At 42.7% G+C, this 22,886-nt stretch overlaps 1 protein-coding gene and 1 non-coding gene across 2 annotated transcripts in view; one reads left to right on the top strand and one right to left on the bottom strand.

Annotated features, from left to right (window-relative positions):
* LOC124711996 (lysosomal acid glucosylceramidase-like) overlaps positions 1-22,886 on the bottom strand; it is a 173,357-nt gene that overhangs the window by 27,204 nt on the left and 123,267 nt on the right. The window contains exons 8-9 of the mRNA XM_047242316.1: positions 22,409-22,488; positions 2,629-2,915 (exon numbers count right to left, since the gene is read on the bottom strand). Coding sequence (XP_047098272.1) covers positions 2,629-2,915; positions 22,409-22,488 — 367 coding nt within the window. The remainder of the gene's footprint in view (positions 1-2,628; positions 2,916-22,408; positions 22,489-22,886) is intronic.
* On the top strand, positions 3,686-3,759 carry Trnat-ugu. Its single transcript has one exon. It is a non-coding gene; the product is annotated as a tRNA-Thr (tRNA).

Genomic DNA, 22,886 nt, shown 5'->3' on the forward strand with positions numbered 1-22,886 from the left:
GTGCATTGCCGGAGCTGTCTTTCGTACTCAGGTGATTAATGTTGAAGGGTTTGCGACGTGATTATGGCTGCACGATTAGTATTAATAGAGTTTGAATGCGGAATAGTTGTTGGAGCTAGACGCATAGGACATTCTATTTCGGAAATCGTTTGAGAATTCAATATTCCAGTATCCTCAGTATCAAGAGTGTGGCGAGAATACTTTACCTCTCACTACAGACAAAGCAGTAGCCAATGCCCTACATTTAACGACCGAGAGCAGCGGCGTTTGCGCACGGTTGTCATTGCTAAGAGACAAGCAGCACTGAGTGAAATAACCGCAGAAATCAATGTGGGACATACGATGAACGTATCGGTTAGGACAGTGCGACGAAATTTGGTGTTAATGGGCTAAAGCAGCACCCGGCCGACGTGAGTGCCTTTGCTAAAAGCAAGATATCGCCTGCAGCGCCTCTACTGGGCTCGTGATCATATCGGTTGGACGCTAAACGACTGGAAAACCGTGGCCCGGTCAGATGAGTCCCGATTTCAGTTTGTAAGAGATAACGGTAGGATTCGAGTGTGGCGCAGACCCCACGAAGCCGTCGACCAATGTTGTCAACAAGGCACTATGGAAGCTGGTGGTGGCTCCGTGATGGTGTGGGCTGCGATTACAGCGAATGAACTGGGTCCTCTGGTCCATGTGAATCGATAACTGACTGGAAACCGTTATGTTCGGCTACTTGGAGACCAATTGCAGCAGTTCATGGACTTCATGTTCCCAGACAACGATGGAATGTTTATGGATGGCAGTGCACCCACGACTGGTTTAAAGAAAATTCTGGACAGTTCGAGCGAATGATCTTGCTACCCAGATCAACCGAAATCTATCTCATCGAAAATGTGTGGGACATGATCAAGAGGTCAGTTCGTGCACAAAATCCTACTCCGGCAACACTTTCGCAATTAAGGACGGCTTTAGAGGCAGTATCGTTCAATATTTCTGCAGGGGAATTGCAACGGCTTGCTGAGTCCATGCCACGTCGAGTTGTTGCACAACGCCGGGTGAAATGAGGTCTGTCGCAATATTAGGAGATATTCCACACCACATGGTACTGTGCGGAAGTGAATCACGTTCATACGTAAGTAACAAGAGAGCAGAGTTCGGTCAGAAGCAATGAAATTTCTTATAGGAGTAAAAGAATATAGTAGGTTAGACAGAATTAAGAATGTAGAGAATTAGGAATAAATTTAACGTTTATCAATTAGCAAATGAAATCCTGAATGCAATTTTCACTCTGCAGCGGAGTGTGTGCTGATATGAAACTTCCTGGCACATTAAAACTGTGTGGCGGACCGAGAGTTGAACTCGGGACCTTTGCCTTTCGCAGGAAAGTACACCACTATTTGAGCTACTCAAGTAGGACTGGAGACCCGTCCTCACAGCTTCATATCAGCGCACACTCCGCTGCAGAGTGAAAATCTCATTATGGAAACATCCCCGCTGCTGTGTCTAAGCCATGTCTCCGCAATATCCTTTCTTCCGGGAGTGCTAGTTCTGCAAGGTGAAATTTGGAAGGTAGGAGACGAGGTACTGACAGAATTGAAGCTGTGAGGATGGGTCGTGGGTCGTGCTTGGGAAGCTCAGATGGTAGAGCACTTGTACACGAAAGGCAAAGGTCCCGAGTTCGAGTTTCGGTCCTACACACAATTTTAATCTGCTAGGAGGTTTGAAATAAAATCCTCGAAAAAATGGAACTGACACACATTAAGGGGGGTAGGATGTCAAACGGGCCGACTTGGAGCAGGAGAGGCATCACACTACATTGCAATTTTCAGTGTCTATACTTTTACAAATAAGTTCATAAAACTTTGTCAGCATCACCAGAAAGGATACAGGATTCACACTCATTGCAGTGGAAGTTCGAAAACATAACAAATAATTTTCTTTTTTACGTGCGAAATTTCATTATTTTTCACTTACTAATGGCTGCATTTGTTGCTATACGTACACTTTTCTTCATAAGTTAGAGAGATTCTTCGATGAATTTTTCACAACATACATACCATTCATTTAATTTATGAAAAAAAACCGAATGAGCTGTTATTTTAAACTTCATGTTTAGGAAAATCACAAAGTTTATAGTTAATTACCTCAATTTTTAGCACAGTTTTTAATAGATTTGGAAAATTCTAGAGTTTTATACACTTTTAAGTATGGTTTGTATGCTATGAAAACTTCATCGAAGAATCTCTCTTACTTATGAAGAAAAGTGTACTTATAACAACAAATGCTGCCAGTAATAAGTGAAGAAAATGATGAAATTTCACATGTAAAAAAATTACTTCGTTATGTTTTCGAACTTCCACTGCTATGAGTGTGAATTCTGAATCCTTCCTGGTCATGCTGACAAAGTTTTATGAATTTATTTGTAAAAGTATAGACAGTGCAAATTAAAATGTCCTGTGGTGCCTCTCCTGCTCCAAGTCGGCCCGTTTGACGTCCTACCCGCCTTAAGAGGATGAGTAGCCAAGATTACCTCTCAAAATCGTAAACTACAAACGTAAAGAAATAGAAGAAGACCTGAGTATCGGTCCAGGCAGATGTCTCGCTCTGGAAGTGTAGAAGAAGGACGAGGAGGAGGCTTACTTGTTGGAGAGGACGAGTACGGTGCGGCCCTGCGGCGTCTCCAGGGCGACGCTGTCCAGCGAGGCGGCGGCCGGCAGTTGTGCGTCCAGCTGCAGCCGCACCGAGCCGCGCGTCACGAAGCGCGAGAAGTGGCCCAGCACGTAGAACATGGGCTGCTTGTAGAACTCGTCCGCAGTCGCGTTCACGATCACGGGCGAGTCCACGTTGTTGTTCACCCAGTTGGGCCCGCCCGACGTGTTCAGCGCCAGGTTCCAGTCCAGCCAGCCCGTCGACCAGTGATTTAGCACCTGCACGGTTCATCGCTCGTGTCACAGTAGTAGCACATCTAAAGGTACGTTTACACAAAGATACGTGTTCCACAACTTGTATGAGCGTCATGTCAATTTGACATGTCGCGATACAACATCTCATACAAAATATATGAAGATAGTTACTGTTCTCGAAAGAACAGATACCACTGATGACCGCGCAGCTTCTCTAGAACAAATGATAATTAGTTGAAACCCTCTGTTGTTGATATATCTCGATGGGGACAGCTGAAAATATGTGTCCCGACCGGGACTCGAACCCAGCATCTCCTGCTTACATGGCAGACGCTCTATCAACTTGAGCCACCGGGGACACAGATGAATAGTGCGACTGCAGGGACTGCCATGTCAGCAGGAGATCCCTCGTTCGAGTCCCGGTCGGGGCACATATTTTCAGCTGTCCCCATCGAGGTATATCAATAACACCTGTCGGCAGTTGTGGGTTTCAACGAATTATCATTTGTTCTAGAGAAGCTGCACGGTCATCAATGGTATCTGTTCTTTCGAGAACAGTTACTATCTTCATATATATAGCCAAAGGCTACCCAGCCATTGGCCTTCGTCTGTGAGAATGCCCACAGATTACCCGAACTCTTACAGGAATCGCCAAAGTGTGCGCGAGTAATGAGTAGATGGCCAAATATCTATTAGGTACATTACATGTGCAGGATTGTTTGGACGGTTGGGAATGTGGGTCTCACGGGAAGCGTGCAAGGGATAAGTCCCTGCAGTCGCGCTATTCATCTGTGACCTCGGTGGCTCAGATGGATAGAGCGTCTGCCATGTAAGCAGGAGATCCCGGGTTCGAGTCCCGGTCAGGGCACCGATTTACACCTGTCCCCATCGAGGTATACCAACAGCACCTGTCGGCAGTTGAGGGTTTCAACTAATTATCATTTTTTCTCATAAAAAAGTTCACCCGACTTTCATGCGCGCCTTCCGCGTATACAAGTGGCTTGCACATTTTGTATATAAACTTTTCGAGATGTGCTAGACAAGTCGCAGAAGTTGGGTAGGAGCAGTACCAGTCTTTCTTGGCTATGTGCCGCCATGTTTGTTTACAAGTATATTTGATCTTGAGTGTTCTCCGTAATCTATTGTTGTATTCTTTGCATTTTGTAGGTTTTCATTCTTCGTTCAAAAGGGCAGGCATCCCAGCACATAAAAATGTTAAGTCTTCCACATAGCTCCGGGAAGCCATCACGAATTCCGAACAGCTCTGCACCACCGAAAGCATAAATACAAATCGCTAGATGTAAACGCACGATCGTACATGTATGACTTGCAAGTAACGCGCTCATACAAGTCGTGATACATGTCCCAGAGACGTGTACATATTTCGCGCATGCTTGTGCCGATACAAATCCCAAATGTAAACGTATCTTAACATATACAGTTGCGACACTCACTACTGTGAAAACTGTTACCGTCTGACAGTTAGAACGACACTAGTGCCCTAGCGGCGAGAAAGCCACTCGTAACATTAATGTTTGTTTTTAATTATTTTTCTACATGATTAACGAAGTAGTTATTATATTTTTGAGTTCTAAAAATTAGTAAACCATCGAGAGAAATAATAGTAACTAGTTTCGCATGTGATCGAAATTCGACCATTTGTTTTTATTGAAATAATTCTTTGATTTCTCTTTAACTGTTCAATCATTTGGAGCGAATTCTTGATGCAGTGCATTGAAAAATAATTTTTTTATGTTAGTGACGGAAAATTAATTTTTCACTTGTAACAACACAACGTGTGTGCCCTTGTATCACGTTAAAGAATCTCAGATGCGAAATGTTTTGCATTAAAAAGTCTTCACTGTAAATTCATCAAACCTGTTATTTGCTATAGCGTTCAGTGCACATTTAAATGAATCTTTCAAAGCAATAAAAGTTATTATTATCAGTGTCCACATAATTCCTGTTACTTCGTCTGCGCAAAAATGGTGTCTGTCTAGCTTTCTGTGCCTCAGTCCGACTCATTACTGTTCTTCGAAGCTGATGTATAATAAATTATTCAAAACGAAGAAATTGAAAATTTGGAACTTCCTTCAAATTTTCTCGTAATGGTGGCAAATGAACACTAAGTTCTGTTTGCTCTTAGACAAAAGTCAGCGAAAAAAAAGACCCTTAGCACCCTGCTCTCCCTGCAATCATATTCTCACTCTCTACTCCTTGTCCGAGACTCTCATTGCTAACATCACTTCTTACTTTGGATTCATGACTGGGATACACTCATATGCCACTGACAAATACTGAGATATATCAGGAAGTTATTAAATGTTAAAAAATGCCGGGACTGACACCAGACATGCGCCAGACTCAACTCTACACTCCCTATTAACTCTTCTTCTGGAAAGCAGTCCTTTATACCACTATCCTCTCTACAGGTTAATATCGTGAAGTGTGGAAAACCTCTAAAATCCTCCTCCTACCACCATATCCACCTCACCTCAGCGATTAGCGTATTTCCCGACCCATTTCCCCTACCCCTTCTTACCACAACACCTTCTCTCCATTCAATGTGTGTCCTCAGCAACCTTTCCAACTACTCCAGTCCTGCCTCTAAAAATCTACTTCTGCTCCATCGTTACTGTGCATAAATCCTCTATCCTTATACCTCCGACCTCCTACCATCCCCAATGTCCAGTCTCATTCGCCTTCGACATAGAAGACGTTTCCCAGAGCCGAACCTTCCACTTTTAGTGAGAGTGAAGTGCAACTTTTTAAGTTTTACATAAGTGTTTTGTATCATGATTTAAATATTTTCAATACACTCTTATAGTTTTCTGTTTTAAATTTTTTATTCATACTTAAATTAAAAACGAAAAACTTAAGTTTGTCAAATGTAAAACCTTTTTGTAATTTTCCCTTTAAAACATTTGTAATTCACTTGCAAGTATCTCATCTTTTGGCTAGTGTTTTTGGGTGAGGGATGGATTGAATGTACAGCTAAAAGTCCATTCTTTGCCTATACGTGACGAGGGGGATGAAATAAGAGTAAGGAAAAAATTAGACGATGACGTATCATGCAGCCATGTCAGACATTTTTGATATCGAAGTAATGATACTCGAATACGTAACGACTGTTATGTTCTTCATATTATAACCTGCACTGAATGAACTACATTTTATTGAATTTTCAGTTCACAATGCTCTTCACATTGGCTGCAAAGCCAAAATCGCGATTGTGTGAAATAACTGAATACTAATAAACATTCAAAGGCAGAAATTACATTCAAAAAGGTCTACATGACTGTGATCCCCAGCGAAGGAAAAATCAATCACTTCTTACCGAGCCATGGATATGAGGATGTTCTTCGTTTCCAGTGGGTGAAGATAAAATGAGTTAAATCGATGAAACATAATAGATTTAACAAAAAGTATAGGGCTAAACAAGTGATACCTAAATATATCCATTTGGTTTCCAAAGCAATATCAAAAGCAATGAGATGAGCAATGTTGGTATGTAAACGACTGTTACTTTAAGAACAAATTAATGATAGTTATAAACATAAGAATGTTCTTACTGTAAAGTTTTATTCTTCTCAGTTGTGTAGGGTGAAGTGCTTTCACTCCTACAATACGATTATGTGCTGTTGTGAGTGAGTATGTACATTAACTGAGTGAAAAAAGTCAGGTTTACGCATTCTAAGAAAATGTCTAATCTCATTCTCACTGTTGGTATGTCTCAACATAAAACTAGTAAAATAATGCATAGTAACGCTAATTTTCTAAGAAAACAGTGAATTTAATTAACATCAGTTCTACAGAAAAAAGATAGGGGAATTAAATAAACGTCTTAAATTTAATGTAGCAGACAAGTTACAAGGCAATACAATTAAGACATTGACTGCCACGTGGTCGCCGGCAGCCACAGCAGACAGATCTGCTGTGATCGCCAGTGGCCTCATGGTAGTCAGTATATTAAAGATTTGGTTGTAAGTACTAAATTGCTTTGGGTATGGCTAGGTTACGAGTGGAAGAACAAAGTCTGATAACAAGTAATGTTGCTAGAATTATGAAAGAGCAAATATATATGCACAAAAGTAGTTATCATGTAAGTAACAGATTGTGGGACCAGTAAAAGCATTAATTAGTGACTGAAAACAAAACAGACCTTGGATATAAATGCATTGTAATTATTAACAAGGTTGATTATGAGGCTAAAATAACAGAACTTTTTTTCAATGACATACTAACAAAAATAGGCAAAGAATTGTAACTTTCTCCTGAACGATAGGGGGGCTAGAGTATGTATAAATATAAACCCTAATGCCCCCAAAACTCAGAGTACAACAAATAATAAATGAAGATAACATTCAAATTATGTCCAATGTTAACTGCATAAGTAACTCTGCGTATAAATTAAGTTAAAAAGTGGATGGACTGCTGAAAGAATACTGCGCGTATGAAAACCGATATAGTGTACATAATTCATAAGATGTCACCCAGAAATGAAACACCTTAAAGTATGGAAACTGGTATACTAGTATCATTTGATGGAGCTGATATGTATACAAACATATCAGTAACTGCACCCGTTGTGTTGATATGGGGCGTCCTAATTAAATATAAAACACTGTCACTGACTGAAATTACTCAAATCATTAAGCTGTTAGAGTTGATCACAGACCATAACCATATCGCTTTCTAAGGGGAATTTTAAATACAACAGGATGGTCTGGTCGGGACATTGGCTGACATTTATAAAAATAATGTAGAAGTGCGATTTTTGAAAAATTACAATAATCAGCCACAAAGTTTGTTTCTATAAAAGATATATCAGTGACACAGTAGTACTATTTGATAGCCGCCTGAATGAGGTAGGGATCTAAATAGCCCCTATCACAAGGTTCAGTTCAACAAATAAAACTGTAGAAAAAAACACCATTAATTTGCTTGACTTAGCAGCAGATACGTGATCAGAATATTCTGAAAATCAACAATTACTGACTGTATGATTAATAACCAATCTTGTCGTCAGCTAACGAAAAAAGGGCTTACTTCAACTTTATGGTACATCAACTCATCAATCTTCTACTGAACAGCTAGAAAGAATTTCAAATTCTACAGGATATTGCTTTCAACAATAGGTGTAGACCAAAAATACTCGCAAAATTATATAAAAAGAAAATTAGAGAGAATAATATCTCAATATTATGGATATTACCCTAATTAGAGAAGAATTAAAAATGAAAAAGAATATGTTTGCTACCATTCCATATGTGGGTGTTGTCTCGAACAAAACTGCAAAAGAATTTGACAAAATTAACGTCCAGTTGGGTTTTTAACCCAACAACAACTTAGGCAAAAGACACATAGTACAAATGAAACCAGCCCTATGAGGAGGCCCGATATTTACAAGATTATGTGAAAAACATGCGACAACTATTACATTGCACGAACAGGGTGCTCTTTTCACGGTAACCTTAAAGAATATATTAGGAAAACAGATATACACTTTAAGATTCAGTAAGCATTTAAAAGAGAATGATCACCAAGTGAAAGAATTGATGTGTCATTACAGATCATGCTTACGCTACACAAGAGCAAGAAAATGGATAAATTAGAAGAAATGAAAATATATAACTGTCCAATCGGCTCCCCAAATGATTTGCTGAATGATCAATTAGTATTGCATACTAAGAAGTTCTTACATAATTACAGATCAATATTGTTTAAATAATGATGTTATTACGCCAATGATTGTTCTTCTTGGCGTTAGCAGAGTCACACATGTCAAGTCAGTATTTGTGTACCACGCTCTCTACTACAACCACATACACTCTACGACAAAAAAAGCAACGCACCACGAAGGAATTAAGACATCGGTTGACGTGATGTACAGTCGTGGACAAAACGAGCGAGACCCCTCGCCTTTTCGTTATGCTGATCCGCACAGCTTTAAAGTCTGCTACACAGCATAACAGGCAAGGCGACGAAGTGCTACCAACATACTATGCATAGGCGTGAAATTGAAAAACTATCCGAGCTAACCATGTGTAAGACTATATTAATACTGATTAGTGTGTTAAACACAACATGTAAATATAAGACATAAATGAAAGAAGAAAAGCTAATTAGTATGAACTGTACTAATGAAAATAAATTTCAGCTTATCGAGATGTCATAACTGTTTTAGTAGGTCTAGGGGACTGATGACCTGAGAAATTTGGTCGCATAGTTCTTAGAGCCAGTTTTTGACCTTTCGCGTAAATTTTTGTTTACGTAAACGGCCGTATCTTTAGATTGCGTTGACACAGAAGCTAACTTTTTTACACCACCAAGGGACCATATACCGCAGGAAGTGCGGTACATTTCCGCTTATTATGTGTACCCGTACTGGAGGTAAACGGGTTTTAAGGGTTGGGTAGACAGATAGACGGTCAAGAAAGTGAGACTAGTACGGTTCCATTTTTACCGATGTAGTTACTGAAGATGAGGGCCACATAAATAATTCCCCTACTCTTTATTCTAAATGTTCTATTTGCAGTCGATACATCAGCATCTTAATCGTAGCTACGCTTTCGATCCAAATCACGTTTACAGCAATGCAAATAAAATCCATTTGCCTATACACGTGGTAATTCAAATCCCAGTATTAATGGCACCGCGTTTTAGAAGTGTGAGCATTCCCATTGCTAGCTAGCTTAAGAAACACTTCGGCTAATGAACGTTTTATAGCTGTGGCGAGTCTAACGAAGAATTCGAAACATTGTAGAATACGTTTGCCAGCTATGTCGCCGTTTATTTCCTGAGGTAGTGCAGAATTATCCTACTAAATTTACTTGCTAATAACAATATTTTGTTATTTCGATAAACATCCCGAATGATTGTCACATAAGCGGTGACATAAAGGTAGAAAATTCATGTTTTTTAGTCCAGAAAGCTCTATGCAACAGAAACTGCAGATCATTTTACAATTTCCATGCGAAATTGCCGGCTTATTCATGTCTGGGGTAATAATATAGCGCTGTTTGCCTGGGTTGTCTGCTAGCGTAGCGAAAGGTGTTTGCTGCTGCAAGGGAGGTCTGCTTTGTTTTCGGTTCTAATATCGATGGAGGCAGATAGACTATCAGTAAAGCAATTTTAAGAAATTCTCGCGCACCCAATACGTTTTATTGCTACCTTTATTCCGTACTGGCGCCCTGTGGCCTGTGGATGTCAATAAGAAACTCTTGTAGAATTTCATACGTATTACTGCCTACTTTTTCCGTTGCTGTCAATAATCGTATTGACTTAAGTGTGTCAACGAATGATTTTAAACTGAATTTCGTTATGAATCTTCACGCATTGCTAAATTTGCACACTTTCATGGCAGGTCAGCAACGGTAATCCAGTATGACTGGTCTGAACGTAGACACAGACCATTTTGCGGCCGAATGCGCATAATATTTCGCTAATTCGTAACTATCTGGAGTACTTTGTCTAACTGAAACAGTTATGCAATCTCTATAAGCTGAAATTCATTTTTATTAGTACAGTTCATACTAATTAGCGTTTCTTCTTTCATTTATATCTTATGTTTACGTGATGTGTTTAACACATTAATCAGCATTAATATAGCCGTACTCACGACTGAAAACAGTCTGACCAAGTTCGAATAGTTTTTCAATTTCACGCCTGTGTATAGTATGTTGGTAGCGCTTCGTCGCCTTGCCTGTTATGCTGTGGAGCAGACTTTAAAGCTGTGCGGGTCAGCATAACGAAAAGGCGAGGGGTCTCGCTCGTTTTGTCCACGACTGTACATGCACAGATAAACAAATGGTTACAATTTCAGAAAAATTGGATGTTATATTCAAGAGGAGGACCTTCACAAACTCAGCATATAAAAAAATTGACAGAAAATGGAAAGAAGTTCTAGACTTGAGTTAAATCAGTGAACAGGTCGAAGACAACTGCCCAGACACACTGTAACTATGATGGCTCTGAAACAGAGAATGACACGGAGAAGGCAGAAATATTAAACGTCTTTTCAAGCACTGTTTCACAGAGGAAGATCACACCGCTCTTCCTCCTTTAAATCTTCGCACGAATGACAAAATTACGGATGTCGAAATAAGTGAGCAAAGGATAGCAAAGCACTGAAGTCGCTCAACAGAGGAAAGGCAGCTGGGCCTCTCGGGATACCATTTCTATTCTACAAAGAATATGAGAAAGAACTTGCCTCCCTTGTAGCACCAGTGTACCATAGTATCTAAGCAATGATAATGTTTCGAAAAAAAGGGTCATTCCCATTTACATGAAGGGACGTCAAACAAACGCACAAAACAACGTCGATTTGTTGTAGAAACTTGGAACGTGTTTTATGTTCGCGTTCTATAACGTTTCTGGAGACCGAGAATTTCCTTTGTAGGAACCGACATGGGTTCCGAAAACAACGATTGTGTGAAGCCCAGATCGTTGTCTTCGTGCACGAGACAGAGAAAGCAGTAGATAGAGGCGCCCAGACAGATGCCGTGTTGCTTGACTTCTGGAATGCATACTGATCCGCCTAATGAACAAAATACGAGAGTATGGAATATCAGACCAGCTCTGTGATTGGACTGAGAACACAGCAAGTCATTCTGAACGGTGAGAAGCGTTCAAACCTAAAATTAATTTCGGGCCTGCCTCAATTGAGTGTTTCAGGACTATTACTTTTCACAAGCAGAGGCTTTTCGCGGATGATGCTGTTGTACGCAGAGAAGTCGCAAAGCTAGAAAATTGTAGAGAAATGCAGGTAGACCTATAGAGGAACGACGCATGGCGCAGGGAGTCCCAACTGAACGACATCTTAAACAGATGTAACGTATTGCGAATACACGGACGGAAAGATCCTTTATCGTGTCATTAGAAAATTGCAGAACAGTTACTGGAAACAGTTTCTTCTGTAAAATATCTGGGAGTATCTATGCGGATCGATTTGAAGAGGAACAGCCACATAAAATTAATCGCGAAGAAGGCAGATGGCGGACAGCGATTCACTGGAAGAATCCTCTGGAAATATAATCCATCAACAAAGGGAGCAGTTTGCAAAACATTCGTTCGACCAAAACTTGAATACTGCTCGTCAGTATGGGGACCGTATCAGACAGGATTGATAGAGGAAATAGAGAAAATTGAAAGGAGAGCAGCATGTTTCGTTTTAGGTTCATTTAGTAAGTGCGAAATCGTCACGGACACGCCCACTCAACTCCAGTCCTAGGCGCTGCAAGAGAACAGTTCTGCACCACGATGTGGTTTGAGGTGTCATCTGAGCTGCTTAGCATACCCCTAAGATCATGCAAATTTAAGAGAAACAATGTTGTGCTACGGGTAACGTCTTATTGAATTAAAACTGTAGGGGGTGGCCCAGTTAAGCATGAAAATACGGGTACCACACCTCACACGGATGTATTAATGAAGGGGCTCATCTCACTAGAAAAGGAAACTAGCAGGCGCTGTTTGATGGCTTACAACCATAAGCCATCAAATAAATGATTTACACACTGCGTCGGGCATGTAAAGAGTTAATAAGTGGACAAAAGATTGCAATTATAAATTATAGCCTTGGCGTTGGTGCATGGACACACAAAAGCATAATGTGATACTGCAGCACAGATATGACCAATGACCGCAAAAATGGTTAGTGATTTGAAGAAGGAACCCAGAAAAGCAAGTACAAACACAAATACACTCACCGAAGTGCGCGATGGGTGCAACCGGCAGGCAGAGAATTTTAAAACTGCACAACTAAAACCTGATGTACATTAATTACCTTCGCATACCCTCAGCTCAGTGACTGCACTAAAGGCTCATGCTTACCACTCTTGGATGGAATGAGTGTGGAAGATGTATGCAGCAGCAACTGAAAATTCTGAGTACCTCTGCACTCTGCTCTGAGTAGGAGACATCCGTCTGTGTAGTACTTTTCAACGACTGAGAACAGATCTACTGTTCAATTTGCCTCTGCAAGTGTACTCACTGATATCTCCCCAAAAACGTAGCTCGTTCATCCAGTGTAGGAATCTTGCCAGCCAACTGCATTAGACACTGAGTATTCTGGCCAATGATAATTTAATAAACTACTTTAACAGATTCGTACTCTTGTCGATTCTGTCATGGTTATCAATAATAGTGCTGTGCAGGAGGGAAAGCAGAAAATCTGCCTCATTATATGACAGCTTTCCAACAGCCGTCAACCAGAAACTTTCTGCATTAACACATATTGGAAAAAGCACAGCCAACTGAAATAATTATTGTGAGTTATTGTGAGAAGGCAACGGCTTTGCCACAGTGGATACACCGGTTCCCGTGAGATCACCGAAGTTAAGCGCTGTCTGGCGTGGTCGGCACTTGGATGCACTGTTGCCATTTTTCGGGGTGCACTCAGCCTCGTGATGCCAATTGAGGAGCTACTCTACCGAATAGTAGCGGCTCCGGTCAAAGAACACCATCATAACGACTGGGAGAGCGGTGTGCTGACCACACGCCCCTCCTGTCCGCATCCTCCACTGAGGATGACACGGCGGTCGGATGGTCCCGGTAGGCCACTCGTGGCCTGAAGACGGAGTGGAGTTATTGTGAGGCAATCAGAGTTCTTCTTACTCGCTTACTCGGATTAAACGAACGATACTTTGTGGCATGGCTGCAGACATATTACTGGTCTCACGGTCTCAAGTTGTGAGTGCTTCACTTGGCTTTCAGATCTCTATCTCGCCAGAAAGGATTTCTTATAGTGTCCCGCACAATGCTGTTTAATGGAATGTAGCCTGCCCTCCTGCAGATGCTGTCCAGAGACAAGACACTACAACTTCCCTATTTTTTACCTGCTTTGGGGCTGCCTTCAGCGCCAAATAAGTTTATAGCACTCTGGTCAGTTTAAGTTAACCTCCCTGTCATGAATCACCTAAAGGAAGCTTTAAGGTTCCAGAAAATGACAGCTCTTCATGACCATAAGAAAAGGGAAGGAGGAAATAAATAGCTTTTAAATAATTGGGAGTGGTAAATACTGTCTGCAGTTTCTGTGCAGCACTAAACAGTCGACTACACTAACTAGTAGGTTGTACATGTTACATTATAAAAGGGGTTGTATGGCAGTTTGGGCGTAAACGGACAAGTAAAAATTGTCTACTGTTCAAGTTCCGAGAACATATGCTCCTAGAAGAACCAACCAATATATTGCTGCCTACGAAAATTATCAAAAGAGAGATTCGAACCCACACAGACACTACCGACCGTTCTTCTCGCAAATCATATGCAAGTGGAACAGCAAAAGAGTGAAGAGTCACTGTTAGATAAAGTACCCTCCGCCACACACTGTAAGGTGGCTTGTGGAGTATAGATGTAGATGTAAATGTGGCTGTATTACGAGTACAGTAAAATGAAATTTAATGGACGTGCATAAGAAGCTCCATACAGGATACCACTAAGTATGGTGAAGAACATTACATGGTACACCATTCTAGACCGCTTCCGCTGCCTCCTTTCACATCCACAACCCGCAACCCCGCGTCAGCAGTTTTAACTACTCGCTGTAAGCACCCATCACGTTTGCTATCAGAGTAAAATGGCACCTGATTCTGGTAGTGATCGTTTTGCTAAGTTTTCCGGAAGAACATGTCCACCCAATATCGGCACAATGTCCCACACTGGAATAAACTGTTTGAGAGAGAGAGAGGGGGAGGTTGGGGGGACGGTCGAAGTTTCACGTTACCACACATCACATTCACGAAAACCGGCTGTTATTCGAGTCTGAAACACCAGAACTTGATTATTACCGGCCACAATAATACTTTGACCAAGGTTTAATGTTGTAAGCGCTTTCAAAATACACTATGACATGGAATTACACTGGGTTCTGATATCATTTTAAAGGAGAAGGGCCGTTTTATTACGAACACAGAATGTGACTGATAACGACAAGCACATCTTGGCACTAATAACTGAATCAGGCTAAGTGATTGGCCCTGAAACTAGTGTTGCTGTGAAAAGCTCGGTGGAGGAATGGGACAATGGGACCTCGGCCGGAGTGTAGCCAGAAGCGGGCGAACAGGAAAGACAGCGTGGTGCTAGCCGATGGCTGCGCGCACAAACGCCCTTTCAGGTAGTGTCTGGAGATGCAACAGCGGCACGGATACTGCAAGCGAGTTGTCGCTGACCCGGAGATGCCGATGGCGCCAGCTTTCACGAGCATGCGTCCAGAATGGAATGAGAGGGCAAGCGGCGTACAATGACAGCCGACAAATTTTTTTAGACAATGCACCAGTTACTTTGGAATAAGGCAGGGCATCTTGGGCATATTCTGAGTCGTGGTCACCTTTGTGCTCATACGGCAAAGACTACCAAATCCACCGGTTAGTCCCTCAACCGTAAGGGGTAATACCCAATGGGACTCGGGTCAAGTAAGGCTAGCAACCTGCTTCCCTGGTACTTTAAATATGATGCTGGCAACAATCAGAGCAAAATGCCTCGGATCTTTGGAGGTGACGGAGTCCCACCTCTAACTGACAAACCAGGGACTCCTAAGATACGACTTGGCAAACAAATAGTAGTGAGATGGGGAGCTATTAATATCAATGGGGGCTACTCTGGGAAGAAGGTAGACCTGGCAGAGGCTGCAAGTAAGAAGGGGCTGGACATTTTAGCTGTTAGTGGCATTCGGGTAAGGGGTGAGAAAGAAGAGGAAGTGGGAGAATACGAGGTCTACCTGTCAGGAGTCAAAGCAGGAATAGCACAATGGGGTGTAGGGCTTTACATCAGGAAAGAAATGGAACCCAGCGTAGTTGCAATAAGGTATGTAAACGAACGACTGATGTGGATAGATTTGACAGCGTCTAGCAAGAAAATTAGGATTGTGTCAGTATATTCGCATTGTGAAGGGACAGATCAAGATAAGATGGATAGTTTTTATGAGGCACTCAGTGATGTAGTTGTTAGAGTAAAGGACAAGGACAGTGTTCTGCTCATGGGTGATTTTAACGGCAGGATTGGAAATCGAACAGAAGGGTATGAAAAGGTTATGGGTAAATTTGTAGAGGATATGAAGGCCAACAGGAACGGGAAACAACTCTTGGATTTCTGTGCCAGTATGGGCTTAGTAATAACAAACTCCTTTTTTAAACATAAGAACATTCACCGGTATACTTGGGAAGGCAGGGGAACCAGATCTGTCATTGACTGTATAATAACAGATCAGGAATTCAGGAAAGCTGTGAGAGACACATGTGTATTCAGGGGATTCTTTGATGACACTGATCACTATTTAACCTGCAGTGAAATTGGTATTGTGAGGCCGAAAGTGCAGGAGGTCGGGTCCATATGTAGGAGGATAAGAGTGGAGAAACTTCAGGATAAGGAAATCAGGCACAAGTACACAACAGTGATCTAAGAAAGGTACCAGTTAGTTGAATGTTGTCAATTACAGTCATTGAAAAAGGAATGGACAAGGTACAGGGACACAGTACTAGAAGTGGCTAAAGAATGTCTTGGAACAGTAGTGTGTAAAGGTAGGATGAAGCAAACAGCTTGGTGGACTGACACAGTGAAGGCAGTCTGTAAAAGGACAAAGAAGGCGTATCAAAAATGGCTACATACTGTAACTCAGGTAGACAGAAAAAGTTGTGTTGAAGAAAGAAACAAAGCCAAACAGATAATTACAGCATCCAAGAAGAAATCTTGGGAAGACTTTGGAAACAGGTTGGAGACCTTGGGTCAAGCTGCTGGAAATTCATTCTGAAGTGTAATTAGCAGTCTTTGAAAGGGAGGTAAGAAGGAAATGACAAGTATTTTGGACAGATCAGGAAAACTGCTGGTGAATCCTGTGGATGCCTTGGGAAGATGGAGGGAATATTTTGAAGAGTTGCTCAATGTAGGTGAAAATACGGTCAGTAATGTTTCAGATTTCGAGGTAGAATGGGATAGGAATGATGATGGAAATAGAATCACATTTGAGGAAGTGGAGAAATGGTCAATAGATTGCAGTGCAATGAAGCAGCTGGCGTGGATGAAATTAAGTCGGAACTCATCAAATACAGTGGAATGTCAGGTCTTAAATGGCTACACAGGATAATTGAAATGGCCTGGGAGTCGGAACTGGTTCCATCAGATTGGACAAAAGCAGTAATCACACCAATCTTTAAACATGGGAACAGAAAAGATTGTAACAACTACAGAGGTATCTCTTTAATCAGCGTTGTGGGTAAAAACTTCTCAGGTATTGTTGAAAGGAAAGTGCGAGTATTAGTTGAGGACCAATTGGATGAAAATCAGTGTGGGTTTAGGCCTCTTAGAGGCTGTCAGGACCAGATCTTAAGCTTACGGCAAATAATGGAGAAGTGTTATGAGTGGAACAGGGAATTGTATCTATGCTTTATAGATCTACACTCCTGGAAATTGAAATAAGAACACCGTGAATTCATTGTCCCAGGAAGGGGAAACTTTATTGACACATTCCTGGGGTCAGATACATCACATGATCACACTGACAGAACCACAGGCACATAGACACAGGCAACAGAGCATGCACAATGTCGGCACTAGTACAGTGTATATCCACCTTTCGCAGCAATGCAGGCTGCTATTCTCCCATGGAGACGATGGTAGAGATGCTGGATGTAGTCCTGTGGAACGGCTTGCCATGCCATTTCCACCTGGCGCCTCAGTTGGACCAGCGTTCGTGCTGGACGTGCAGACCGCGTGAGACGACGCTTCATCCAGTCCCAAAGATGCTCAGTGGGGGACAGATCCGGAGATCTTGCTGGCCAGGGTAGTTGACTTACACCTTGTAGAGCACGTTGGGTGGCACGGGATACATGCGGACGTGCATTGTCGTGTTGGAACAGCAAGTTCCCTTGCCGGTCTAGGAATGGTAGAACGATGGGTTCGATGACGGTTTGGATGTACCGTGCACTATTCAGTGTCCCCTCGACGATCACCAGTGGTGTACGGCCAGTGTAGGAGATCGCTCCCCACACCATGATGCCGGGTGTTGGTCCTGTGTGCCTCGGTCGTATGCAGTCCTGATTGTGGCTCTCACCTGCACGGCGCCAAACACGCATACGACCATCATTGGCACCAAGGCAGAAGCGACTCTCATCGCTGAAGACGACACGTCTCCATTCGTCCCTCCATTCACGCCTGTCGCGTCACCACTGGAGGCGGGCTGCACGATGTTGGGGCGTGAGCGGAAGACGGCCTAACGGTGTGCGGGACCGTAGCCCAGCTTCATGGAGACGGTTGCGAATGGTCCTCGCCGATACCCCAGGAGCAACAGTGTCCCTAATTTGCTGGGAAGTGGCGGTGCGGTCCCCTACGGCACTGCGTAGGATCCTACGGTCTTGGTGTGCATCCGTGCGTCGCTGCGGTCCGGTCCCAGGTCGACGGGCACGTGCACCTTCCGCTGACCACTGGCGACAACATCGATGTACTGTGGAGACCTCACGCCCCACGTGTTGAGCAATTCGGCGGTACGTCCACCCGGCCTCCCGCATGCCCACTATACGCCCTCGCTCAAAGTCCGTCAACTGCACATACGGTTCACGTCCACGCTGTCGCGGCATGCTACCAGTGTTAAAGACTGCGATGGAGCTCCGTATGCCACGGCAAACTGGCTGACACTGACGGCGGCGGTGCACAAATGCTGCGCAGCTAGCGCCATTCGACGGCCAACACCGCGGTTCGTGGTGTGTCCGCTGTGCCGTGCGTGTGATCATTGCTTGTACAGCCCTCTCGCAGTGTCCGGAGCAAGTATGGTGGGTCTGACACACCGGTCTCAATGTGTTCTTTTTTCCATTTCCAGGAGTGTAGAAACGGCATATGTCCGGGTTCCTAGGAGGAAGTTATTGTCTGTTCTACGAGATTATGGAATAGGAGGCAAACTTTTGCAATCAATTAAAGGTCTTTACGTGGATAGTCAGGCAGCAGTTAGAGTTGACGGTAAATTGAGTTCATGGTTCAGAGTAGTTTCAGGGGTAAGACAAGGCTGCAACCTGTCTCCACTGTTGTTCATATTATTTATGGATCATATGTTGAAAACAATAGACTGGCTGGGTGAGATTAAGATATGTGAACACAAAATAAGCAGTCTCTCATATGCGGATGACTTAGTTGTGATGGCAGATTCGATTGAAAGTTTGCAGAGTAATATTTCAGAGCCGGCCGAAGTGGCCGTGCGGTTAAAGGCGCTGCAGTCTGGAACCGCAAGACCGCTACGGTCGCAGGTTCGAGTCCTGCCTCGGGCATGGATGTCTGTGGTGTCCTTGGGTTAGTTACGTTTAACTAGTTCTAAGTTCTAGGGGACTAATTACCTCAGCAGTTGAGTCCTATAGTGCTCAGAGCCATTTGAACCATTTAATATTTCAGAGCTAGATCAGAAATGTAAGGACTATGGTATGGAGCTTAGCATCTCCAAAACGAAAGTAATGGCAGTGGGAAAGAAATATAAACGGATTGAGTGCCAAATAGGAGGAACAAAGTTAGAACAGGTGGACGGTTTCAAGTACTTAGGATGCATATTCTCACAGGATGGCAACATAGTGAAAGAACTGGAAGCGAGGTGTAGCAAAGCTAATGCAGTGAGCGCTCAGCTACGATCTACTCTCTTCTGCGAGAAGGAAGTCAGTACCAAGACTAAGTTATCTGTGCACCGTTTAATCTTTCGACCAACTTTGTTGTATGGGAGCGAAAGCTGGGTGGATTCAGGTTACCTTATCAACAAGGTTGAGGTTACGGATATGAAAGTAGCTAGGATGATTGCAGGTGCCAGTAAATGGGAACAATGGCAGGAGGGTGTCCACAATGAGGAAATCAAAGAAAAACTGAGAATGAACTCTATAGATGTAGCAGTCAGGGCGAACAGGCTTAGATGGTGGGGTCGTGTTACACGCATGGGAGAAGCAAGGTTACCCAAGAGACTCATGGGTTCAGCAGTAGAGGGTAGGAGGAGTCGGGGCAGACCAAGGAGAAGGAAGGTACCTGGATTCGGTTAAGAATGATTTAGAAGTAATAGGTTTAACATCAGAAGAGGCACCAATGTTAGCACTGAATAGGGGATCGTGGAGGAATTTTATAAGGGGGACTATGCTCCAGACTGAACGCTGAAAGGCATAATCAGTCTTAAATGATGATGATGATGATGATGATGATGATGCAGAAGCCGCCTGGAATGTGTCGGGCAGTGGGCTAGCGTCATCAGCCGTTAGCAGAGTCACGTCCACCACCCTCTTTCCCGCGATTTTTAAAGCGGACGTTTCCAATTGGTAGAACTGCCTGAAACCGAGAGAGGTGGCGCAGTGGCTAGCATACTGGACTCTTCATCGGGAGGACGACGGTTCAATCCCGCGTCCGGAAATCCTGATTTAGGCTTTCCGTGATTTCCCTAAATCGCTTCAGGCAAATACCAGGATGGTCCCTTTGAAAGAGCACGGCCGACTTCCTACCCCGTCCTTCCCTAATCCAATGAGACCGATGACCTCGCTGCCTGGTCTCCTCCCCCGAACAACCAAAGAACTGTGTGAAGTAAGAGTAGAGAAATTCTGTTCTAGGAAGTTCAGTGGAAGAAACCAAACTTGAGTTTCTAGTTTACCAGAGGTGTTTTACAGTGAGGAGAGTGGGAGTCAGAAAAGAATGCACTATGCCTGCTCCTATGTAGGGGAGAGGTAACCAGAGATGAGCTGAACAGCCATGAGATTTTAGGAAAGGCGAGAGAGATCTGTCTGAGCCAGCTAGCTGGACAGACTTCCATCAGAGCCCTTGGGCTCGATAGAACTTCTATTACAGGTGATAGCTCGTGTAGAGGGAGTAGCTCGTGTGGAGAACTTTGCTGTTCGTTTAAGTCGATTCTGAACTCCGCCTCTTGGCTGGGAGTTCTCGTCTTACGTCTGGCATACAATTCTGTGAAGATCTCTTTCTCTGTTGTGTACTTACGATTAATAAGGTTCTCAAATTCTCCTCTTCGTCTTACCTTGGTAGTTGGCAGTGGAGCTATTTTGATACAGCTTGGACTTAGCAGTTCCTGGACAATAGTCTGCTGTCTGAGGATTTAGGTTTCAGTATTGAAAATACTGCAGAGCCTCATACGTGCTCGCAGCGCCGGATACTTCGAGAGCCGTCAGTGCAGGCCGCCATCTCGCTGTCTGAGACGGTGAAATAGACACCCACTCCACTATTCAGGGCATGTACTTTAAACTGTTGGGATCATCTGTAAAATTTTCTCCACTGACGTTTCACATTAACTGAGTGGAGTAGATTCTTCTAGTTTTTCATTATGGAAGCGAAGTTGTAGAAAATCCCAGATCGCGTTATTCACAACTTGGAAGAATTAGGCAGAATATAGTCAATATTAGTTTACTGTAGACATTTCAAATTTTTATGTGTTCACTGGTCCATCTGTAGCTTATTTCTCGTTCATGTTCATCATGTAGGTCTTACTGCAAACAAACTGTTTTGTCAAGTCCAGAATTTATCCTCTCAGTAGCAGCATAGCCCTCCCTCCATCATTTAATTTGTTCGTTTGGTATGTATTTATTAACATCGATCGGAGGAAGTTCAAAAATGTTCAAATGTGTGTGAAATCTTATGGAACTTAACTGCTAAGGTCATCAGTCCATAAGCTTACACACTACTTAATCTAAATTATCCTAAGGACAAACACACATACCCATGCCCGAGGGAGGACTCGAACCTCCGCCGGGACCAGCCGCGCAGTCCATGACCCTCGGCTAATCCCGCGCGGCTCGGAGGAAGTATTTGATCTGTGTCAGTAGGGCACAAGACTGGATATTTGATTAACCTCACACTGTTTGGAATAATCCATTAAATAAATTGATATTGCAATGGTATTCTTATTGGGTAACAGTTAATGTTTTGTATAATTTGTACTCTAAACATTTCCTCCAGGGGGTATTTATGAGTGACAGTGCCACCTCTTAAAACAGCGTTTTAAAAATTCCATTGCGTACATAATACACTGATACATTACATTCGTTCTCACACCTCAAAACTGCGCAGTAGAGAAGTATAAATAAATACACACAGATAACTAAGTTTTGCGAACAACTGGGTGAGTCCAGAATGAGATTTTCACTCTGCAGTGGAGTGTGCACTGATATAAAACTTCCTGGCACATTAAAACTGTATGCCGGACCGAGACTCGAACTCGAGTTCGAGTCTCGGTCCGCACACAGTTTTAATCTGCCAGGAAGTTTCAACTGGATGAGTGTTACAAAATCGGAGGATGCTATTCAACCCATCCACGTGATATTGCTATATGATATTAATTACATGACATACCCATCTTTATACATGCAAAAAGTTAATATCGTTAACATGTTTCGTTCATGGCGATGAATTCATCACAAAGGGTGAAAACGGTGATAAACTATTGCCAAAAGTAGAAAACAGAAGCCAATTTGTGACGGTATTCTAATTTTATATGGAGTTGTAGTGTCAAAATATAGGTCTTCAACTGGGTACTTTTGAAGGTAAATATTAGATGTTTGTAGCCTCCTTACCTCTATAATACTCGTGGCGTACTTCTCCCCTCTTTCCCACGAACCGAGGAGAACAGCGACTTCACCCATGTCCCTCAGTCCTGCAACAAAATGGTACAGGACGTTGTCTGCTGTTTTCACAGAGATCAGAAAATTATCCGAGGCACAGAAAAGGTAATCAGAATCTAATTTACAACCCACAAGTACGGTGGATATATTCTGAGGTAATCGTAATTATAAATAGAATCACAATCAAGCAATATAAATTGTATTGTTTAAGTCATCATCAACGATCATTGAATGTCAAAAATTCAGAAGTATTATGGTTTTAGAGTCTGTCTGGAAACGAACGATTTTTGACCTAATATCATAGAACAGAACTATTCAGATGCTGCGAAGTTTATTTCTTACTGGAAGCACAGTAAATTGGTGACAACACACGCACAGACTGTTATTTATGAATTTCTTTTATCTAAAGTCTGCTGCTACAGTCAAATAA

The sequence above is a fragment of the Schistocerca piceifrons genome, chromosome 1 (assembly GCF_021461385.2).
Source record: "Schistocerca piceifrons isolate TAMUIC-IGC-003096 chromosome 1, iqSchPice1.1, whole genome shotgun sequence".
NCBI lineage: Eukaryota > Metazoa > Arthropoda > Insecta > Orthoptera > Acrididae > Schistocerca > Schistocerca piceifrons.